This window comes from Otolemur garnettii, unplaced genomic scaffold, assembly GCF_000181295.1.
Source record: "Otolemur garnettii isolate 467f Iridium unplaced genomic scaffold, OtoGar3 scaffold00039, whole genome shotgun sequence".
Lineage (NCBI taxonomy): Eukaryota > Metazoa > Chordata > Mammalia > Primates > Galagidae > Otolemur > Otolemur garnettii.
The window spans coordinates 10988489-10997880 of NW_003852434.1; the positions used below are offsets into that span (position 1 = coordinate 10988489).

The 9392-nt window shown below is 37.1% G+C and overlaps 1 protein-coding gene across 3 annotated transcripts in view; it reads right to left on the reverse strand.

Moving 5' to 3' along the window:
• Positions 1-9392, reverse strand: part of MRPL1 (mitochondrial ribosomal protein L1) — a 64409-nt gene that overhangs the window by 24635 nt on the left and 30382 nt on the right. For all 3 annotated transcript variants that reach the window (XM_003790059.3, XM_023513414.1, XM_012805325.2), the window contains exon 7: positions 8453-8559. In XM_003790059.3, coding sequence (XP_003790107.1) covers positions 8453-8559 — 107 coding nt within the window. The remainder of the gene's footprint in view (positions 1-8452; positions 8560-9392) is intronic.

Sequence of the window (9392 nt, forward strand, 5' to 3'; positions counted from 1 at the left end):
ACACAGAGTCAGGAAGTCAATGGAGACACACAGACACAGAATCAGGAAGTCAGTGGAGACACATACACAGTAAGGAAGTTAATAGAGACACACACACAGTCAGGAAGTCAATGAAGTCACACACACACACACACACACACAGAGTCAGGAAGTCATGGAGACACAGACACAGAGTCAGGAAGTCAACAGAGACACACGCAGAGTCAGGAAGTCAATAGGAGACACAGACACATACATGCACGACAGTGGTAGAGAATCAGATTGGGACTAGCAATGTAAGAAGAAAAGGAATAAGAATGACAGATAGATATGGAAACTCAGAATCTTAAGAAGAAAAAGAAGGGCTTGATGCTTGTAACATAGTGGTTAAGGCACCAGCCACGTACACTGATTGTGGCAGGTTTGAACCCGGCCCAGGCCAGCTAACCAACAATGATCGTTGCAACAAAAAATAGCCAGGCGTTGTGGTGGGCATCTATAGTCCCAGCTACCTGGGAGGCTGAAGCAAGAGAATCACTTGAGCCCAAGAGCTTGAGGTTGCTGTGAACTGTGACACTACAGCATTCTACTGAGAGCAACATAGTGAGACTCTGTCTCAAAAAAAAAAATTGAAGATTGTAACCAAAAAAAAACAATGGTAACGGTTCACACAGGAATATTTAAGCTACTAAAAATGCACATGTACTCACACCAATAATAGACTGCCTATCAAATTGAAATAAATGTTTAAGTTTGATAATCCCCAATGCTGGTAAGGGTGTAGGCACACAGGTACTTTAACAAATGGTTAGATAAATTATAAATTAGTGTAAACATTTTACAAAGTAATTTGGGAACATGTAAAATGAAATTTTTAACATATACATGTTCTATTTCTGGAAATTTACCTTAACACATGTGGGAAATTTTGGCAATATTTATTTGTAAGAATTTCATTAATTCGGTATTACCATTTGTAATACCAAAAAAAGTGGCACAATAAAGGTCCATTGATAAGGGACTGATTATGGTATACAACGGAAAATAATTCTACGCAGGTAGATCTCTGCATCTTGGAAGACTTCCATGCTATTATTTACATCACTGGAGAAGAAAGTTATAGAACATTATATGTGACAAAGTATCTTGTGCAAAAATTAATTTTGTGAGGGTGTTTATGTTTATGCCTTAACATTTCTGGAAGGACAAAACTAAAACTATTAAAAGAAATCTCACAAAAAACAATAGCAAGGAAGAGAGCTTTAGTGTTTATCTGTTTTTGTGAACTATTTGGATTGAACCATGTGCTTATATTAATTTGAAAAAAAATTTTTTTTTGAGACAGTTTCACTTTGTTGCCCTTAGTGCTGTAGAGTCACAGCTCACAGCAACATCCAACTCTTGGGCTTAGGCGATTCTCTTGTCTCAGCCTCCCAAGTAGCTGGGACTACAGGCACCCACCACAACGCCCAGCTATTTTTTGTTGCTTTTAGCTGGCCAGGGCTAGGTTCAAACCAGCTATCCTTGGTATACGGGGCCGGCGCCCTACCCACTGAGCCATAGGTGCCGCTCTCATTTGAAAATTTTAACATATCAAGGGAACTGTCTGCATAGTGGGCTTATAACAAATATATTGTTTTCTATATTATAAACTTAGATACATTCTTTTTCAATTGTTTAATTACTATCTGAAATTAAACTGCTATTTAGAATAAAAACACTGGCCAGCTACATAATATCTCAACTTTAGTTTCAGTTCTATTTTATGGAAAGAGCCAGTGGGAAGAAAAAGGGTAAAGAAATGTACTTTTTCCTCCCCATAGCCCTTTCTTTTTAGTGACACGCTTTAAAATCTTTCCCTTAAATCTGATCACTTTATCCCAACCAATTATACTTCATGCCAAGAGAGAAAATAGAAGGTGACCACATGAGCGCGGCACCTGTAGCACAGTGGTTAGGGCACCAGCCACATACACTAAGGGTGGCGGGTTCCAACTGGCCTGGGCCAGCTAAACAACTACAACAAAAAAATGGCCAGGCATTGTCGTGGGCACCTGTAGTCCCAGTTACTTGGCAGGATGAGGCAAGAGAATTGCTTAAGCCCAAGAGTTTGAGGTTGCTGTGAGCTGTGACACCACAGCACTCTACTGAGAGCAACATAGTGAGACTCTGTCTCAAATAAAAAAAAAAAAAGGTGACCACATGATAGCAATATAATTTAAAAAATAAAATATTCCAGTAACTTGTTCTGCCTTCATGATGTCCAACGTATCATCTGAATGACATTTTCACTAATATGACATTTAATTTAAGAGCACAGTGACATAACCAATTTCATGAATATGTAAGTTATAGGTACAGATGGTAGGAAAGATTAAGAATGAAACTTATTTACCTGCAAGTACTACAAAAAACATTAGAAAATGCCTGGCTATCAAGAGCATTAGTATGCATGATGCTGAAATATGTGGCTCAAGATGCTAATCCCAAGAGAGATCATTCAACCGATTGTATTGATGAGATCGGGCGTGTTCAGGGTGGTATGGCCGAACACTGTATTTAACACTTTGATACAGAAGGAAAACTAGTTTAAACTACACAAGAGCAATTTCACAATATACCAATGTTAGAACCAGATCTTGAAGTGCAGAACCTTTACACAAACATAACAAAGGGACATCAAGATGATTTAACTGAAGTCAGACAATCTCTCTTGTACAAACAGAAACAGAAAACTAATCTATTTCACTTTCCCCAAAAGCATTTTTGTAGATCAGGAGTCAGCAAACCTTTCCTGAAAAGAGCTAGACAGTAACTATTTTAGTTTTTGCAGGCCACATTCAACCTCTGTACTAGAAATTTCACATAAATGGTATCATACACTGTGTGGTTTCTGTGCCTGGTGTCTTTCCCTAAGCGTAATATTTCTGAGGTTCATCGTGTCCCACATACCTATAGTTTGTTACTTTTTATTGCTAAATAGCATTGCCTTGGACATGCTACACATCCTTGAAGTGGACAGTCTGTTAAGCTTTGACATGCGTATACACCATGAAGCCATCTCCAGTCAGGATAACAAACAGGTCAGTCACTCCTAAAATGTATCATGCCCCTTTGAAATTCCTCCTTCCTGCCCCTCCCCACACACCTGTCCTCAGGGTGACCACTGGCCTGCTTTCTGTCACTATGCATTACTTCACATGTGTCAGAACGGCACATCCATACAATCATATAACATGAATTTTTTCCAACTTCTTTCACTTAGCATAATTATTTTGAAATTCTTCAATGTTGTAGCATGTTATCAAGGGTTTTTTTTTAATCACTTCTGCTTATAAATTCACCTATGATGAATATTTAGAATTTTTCCAGTTTTTGGCTATTATAAATAAATCTCATATGAAGACTTGCTTACAAGTCTGTGTGGAGCCGTATGTTTTCATCTCTCCTGGGTAAATTATCTAAAAGTGAAACGGCAGGATCTCATACTGGGTGGACGGTCAACTCGAGAGACTGCCAATTGCTGCAACAGGCCGCAATGTTTAACACTCCCATAGACACTTTATGAGCAGTGTCCTCGTCCCTCACATCCTCACACTGATTCATGCCCAGTGTTTTAGATTTCATTCATTCTCACAGACGTGCAGTGATAGCTCACTGTGGTTTTCATCTGCTTCTCCTAACGACTAAAGATGCTGGGCACCTTCTCATGTGTTAACGTGCATCTCCTTGGTGAGGTGTTTTCAAATCTTTTGCTGATTTCTAAATTGAGTAGTTTCATTATAGAGTTTTAAAATTCTTTATAGATTCCAGATTAATCAGATACATGATTTTCAAACATTTTCCCCAATCTGTAATTTGTCTTTTTATTCCCTTGATGGTATCTTTTAAAGAGCAGAACCTTTTAATTTTTATAAAGGGCAATTTATCAATTTCTTTTATGGGTCATGTTTTTGGTATTGTATCTAAAAAACCACTCCCTAATACAACTTTTTCTTCTAGAAGTTTTATAATTTTAGGCTTTACATTTAGATCTTTGATACATTTTGAATTGTAACATATGGTTTGAAGTATAGGTCAAAGTTCTTTTTATTAGATATAGATATCCAATTGTTCTAGTACCATTTGTTGAAAAGACTACTCTTTTGTTCACTAAAAATGCCTCTGCACCTTGTTGAAAATTAGTATGTTTGCCCTTTTTTGGATCCTCTATTCAATTCCATTAACTGTTTCATCTCTTTTGATGTCAATGCCACATTACTATAGCTTTAAACATCTGGAAATCAGACAGACCTCCAACTTTGTTCATTTTCAAAACGAAGAGCACATAGATACTTTGCATTGCTATACAAATTTTAAAATTGGCTAGTCAATTTTTAAAAAAAAAAGCTGATTGGGACTCTGAGTTTGCAATGAATCTACAGATTACCCTGAGGAAACTGACATTTTTAACAATATTGAGTCTACTGGTTCATGAATAAGGACCATCTCATTATTTATTCAGTCAGATCTTTAATTTCTCTTAAACATGTTTTGAAGTTTTCAGTGTGTGGATCTTTTATAACTTTTGTAAGATTTATACTTAAGTATTTAATATTTTGAATTATTAAAAATGGCATTTTTATAAACTTCAATTTCTAATTGATCATTGCTATTATACAGAAATACAACTGATTTTTGTATGTTGAGCTTACATGTTCAACCTAACTTAACTTCTTTGTTCTACTAGCCAGAGCGCATTATCTGTGAATAATGACGGTTCCACATGTTCTTTCCTAATCTAGATGCCTTTTATCCGTTTCCTGCCTGCCTGTACTATCTAGAATGCCCAGATCCACGTTGAAAAGAAGCAGTGAGTGGATATCCTTGTCCTGCTCCTAATCTGAAGCAGAAAGCAGTGCTCAGTCTTTCATCACTAAGTATGATGTCAGCTGTTGGTTTTTCTATGATGTCCTTTATCAGGTTAAAAACACTGATTTCTTTCCCTAGTTTGATGAACATCAGGAATGGATGTTGGCTTCTGCCCAACACTTTCTCTGCATCCACTGAAACGATTGTGTGCCTTTTGTTTTTTAGTTTGTTAAAATGGTGAATAACAATGATTCATAAATGATATATTCTTAGGATAAACCCTACTTGATGATACATTATACTTTTTATATATTGCTGGATTCCATTTGCTAAAATTTAGTTTAGAATTGTCACACCTATGTTCATGAATTTGTATACTATTTGTATTGTAGGTTTTTTTTTCTTTTTTCGATTGATTTTGGTATCAAGGTAATGCAGATTGTTTTAGGCAGCAGGGTAAATCAGGTCCCTATCACTCTGCCTTATCCAGGAGTAATAGTCTGCTAAATAGTTATTATGTTATTATTTCATTCATTCATTCCTAGCCTAGGAAACAGGTACCATTATTACCATCACTTTACATGGGGGGGCGGGGAATGGAGAATGAGGAAAAACTGAGGCTCAAAGAGCAAACTGACATAATTCTTTCTAAGCTGGAACGAGGATTTGAATCAAGACAGTATGAACCTCAAACCCATTCTCTTAACCTCCTACCATACTATGATGCTTTAATAGTATTTAGAAAGATTCTCTTTAGACCAGGCATGGTGGCTCACTCTTGTAATCCCAGCACTTTGGGAGGCTGATGCGGGAGGATTACTTGATGCCAGGAGGTCAAGATCAGCCTGGGCAAGAACTCATCGCTATAAAAAAATTAAAAAATTAGCCTGGTGTGGTGGTATATACCTATAGTCCCCACAACTCAGGAGACCAAGGCAAAAAGATTGCTTGAGCCTAGGATGATGCCACTGCATTTTATCCTGGGCAACAGAGCAAAACCCTGTCTCAAAAAAAAAAAAAAGAAAGAAGGATCGTCTTTAAACATGTAATTTCTTTTTCATTAAGAAAAAGCAGTGTATCTCCAAAACATCCAAGTAGTCCGATATGGAGCCCATGTCTTAATCATTACAGTATTTGTTAAAGAAAGTAAATGAGATGGCACTGTTACTTACACTCAGTTGGGATCCACATTAACTACTAAATAACTGAAGACATTATGTAAGAAAAGGCAGATTTAATTTAGCTAAAAAGGAAGAGTCTTACTAGGATATTCTATAGTTCCAAAAGGCCAACCAAAATACTAACAGATAGTACAGTAGCATTTTAAAATTTTATCTGACCTTCAATACCACATAGTGAAACAGGTGTTACTATATACATTTTATAGATGAGTAAATTTGAGATACAACATTAAGAAACTTGGTTAAAGCCTGTCATGTCCTAAGTAGCAGAACAAGTATTCAAACTCAAGTCTCTACAGCTCCAGAATAGTCTCTTAAAATTTGTATTTTGTGGTTTTTTTTTTGTTGTTGTTTAGTATTTAGATCACAATGTTGTCAACCCTAAGAAACAAGAAACACTGACAAGGGCCTTTTGGAAAAGGAAATTTCAACATCAGATTCTAGCAGAGCTCAGGGTCAAATAAATTGGAGCTGAGCTTTAATGATAATGATGGCAAGTAGGAGCTTCACAATCTCTCGATTAGATTTGTCTTGCTCCTTTTCTAAAGCAAGATTTTCTACCATAAAACCAGCTAAGAAGCTAGGTGTGTTGGTGCAGTCACTGCTACTCAGGAGGCTGAGGCAGGAGTAACACTTGAGCCCAGGAGTTGAGGCCAGCCTGGACAATACAGTAAGACCCTGTGTCTCCAAAACAAAAAACACCTAATTGCATCCTTTCCTACAGTTTTGATGATCTGCAGTGGGCACAGCCCAATAAGCTTGGACTACTAGCTATTGATCATGATGCAGAATTCCTTTTAAGAGTAAGATGGGAGAACAGAGAGGATTACTTGCTATTCGAGTAATTCCAGCCTTGAGGCAACATGATGGAGGAGTAAAGAGTCTGGACTCGAGAAACCGTTGTGGTTCAAACACCTCTTCTGTCTCACAGTAGCTGTAAGACCTTGAAAAAGTTATTTAACTTTTCTTGGCTTCCATGCCTTTATCTATAAAATGGGGGTGATGGCCAGTATGGAGGCTCACACCTTTAATCCTAACACTCTGGGAGGCCGAGGCAGGTGGATTGCTAGAGCTCATAAGTTCAAGACCAGCCAGAATGAGACTCTGTCTCTTAAAAAAATAGCCGGACATTGTGGTGGGTACCTGTAGTCCCAGCTACTCAGGAGGCTGAGGCAAGAGGATTGCTTGAACCCAACAGTTTGAGGTTTCTGTGAGCTATGAGGATGCCACAGCACTCTACTAAGGATGACAAAGTGAGACTCTGTCTCAAAAACAAAAAAAAAGAAAGTAAAATGGGAGTGATAATTTTACCTCATAGGGTTGAAGATGAAAGGAATATACGAAAAGCATTTAGAATAGCATCTATATTAATTATTAAATCTATATTTCAAATTACCAGTAAAATGTGAATAACAATGAGAAAAAAAAAAGAATAGCACCTGACACTAGGTAGGCACTGTTTAAATTTTTCTATCTAGACTATTACTATTAATCTTATTATTACTGAACATGAAAATATTACATACGTGAAACAGGCACTTTAAAGACTCTTTAATATAAATAGCTTTAATATTTCTTTCTTTTTTTTTTTTTTTTTTAAGAGACAAAGTCGTACTTTGTCGCCCTTGGTAGAATACCATGGCGTCACAGCTCATAGCAACCTCCAGCTCTTGGGCTTAAGCGATTCTCTTGCCTCAGCCTCCCAAGTAGCTGGGACTACGGGTGCCCGCCACAACACCCAGCTATTTTTTTGTTGCAGTGTGGCCAGGACTGGACTTTAACCCACTATCCTCAGTATATGGGGTTGGCGTCCCACCCACTGAGTCACAGGTGCCGCCTGCTTTAATATTTCTAATAACTATATATTTAAAAGCACAGTCCTGTAAATCTAACATTGATATTTATGTCCTAAAAATGGCTTTACATCTTTTGAAAGTAGGCAAACAATTTTCAAAACACCAAGATAATCAGACAAAATTCATTAAAATACAACAAATTACTCAATTCCACTAAAGTATAAGCTAAAAATATTAGGGAAAAAATACATAAAATAGATAAATAAGGCAGAGTACAACTAAATGTCAGTAACACATTAACTCCGTGAGGAATCCTCAAGTGCCATTAAAACTTATGAGTTCAACCTACAAAATAAAGAAAGTGGGCACAGTGCACTCATGCACAGCGCATAATTCTAGTACTCTGGGAGGCCATAGGAGGAGACTGCTTGAGCCAGGAGTTTCAGACTAGCCTGAGCAATATAGCAAAACCCCCATCTCTACAGAAGAAAAAAAAAATTATCCATGTGTGTACTTAGTGCCACTCCTAAGGTCAGTGCCAAGAACAAGTTCAAATGACCAGCATATTATAATATTATATATCATTAATGAATCCCTTGAACAAAAAAGAAAAGAAGGTCATTTATAACTCCCATCATTACTTACTGTTGCTATTTTGGTCTTCAGAAAGTTCTCTCTTTCTTTATCTACCTTAATTTCAAGTCCATATTGAAACAGTTCAAGCATTTTGGGGATGTCACGGCCAACAGAATCTGGTTAGAAAAACAGAAAAATCTAAAATTATCACTACATCTAAATAAGCAGGAAATTACTGAATAAAATAAACATGTATCCCATGTGAAGACATAACAAATAAGTTGTGGCAGACAGACTTTAGGGTATCCCCCAAGATCCTCGTTTCCTAGTTCATGCTCTCATATGACCCCCCGCCACATACACACACACATTGAGTGTGGATAAGACCTGCAACTTGCTTCTAACCAAGTTAGATAGAATGATTATTTGTACATGATTACATGACAGAAACCTACTAAGCCTATCTTGGAGGAGACTCCCCTCTCACTGGCTCTGAAGAAACTACTTTTGTGAGCTGCCCTACAGAGGGTCACAGGGCAAGATGCTGAGTGTAGCCTCAGGCTGACAGCTAGAAACCAAAGCCCTCGTTCCAGCAGCCTATAAGGGATTGACCTCTGAATAGGAAGGACGTAAGAAGGAAATAGTTCATTAAAACACACAGATATAAAGGTGCTAATGAAATACTGAAAGAAATATATTTGTAAACAGTTAGAAGAAAGAAACCAGAAAAGGTAATAGATTGAGCATGATGGAGATTTTAGTTTTTAGGTCAGTGCCATCCTAAAACAAAAATAAAAACTTTCTTCCTTTGACCTCATGTGATTCCTTTTCTACTTTTCTCTTTATCTAATTTACATTTCTCTAATGACCAAGATGTTTAGCATCATTCCATGTGTTCAGTGGCCAATTGCATATAATATCTTTTAACATGCCTGTTCAATTCTTTTGTCCTCTTTTCAAAAAATTAGACTGATAATCATACTTTTAAGAGTTCTTTTTTTTTTTTTTT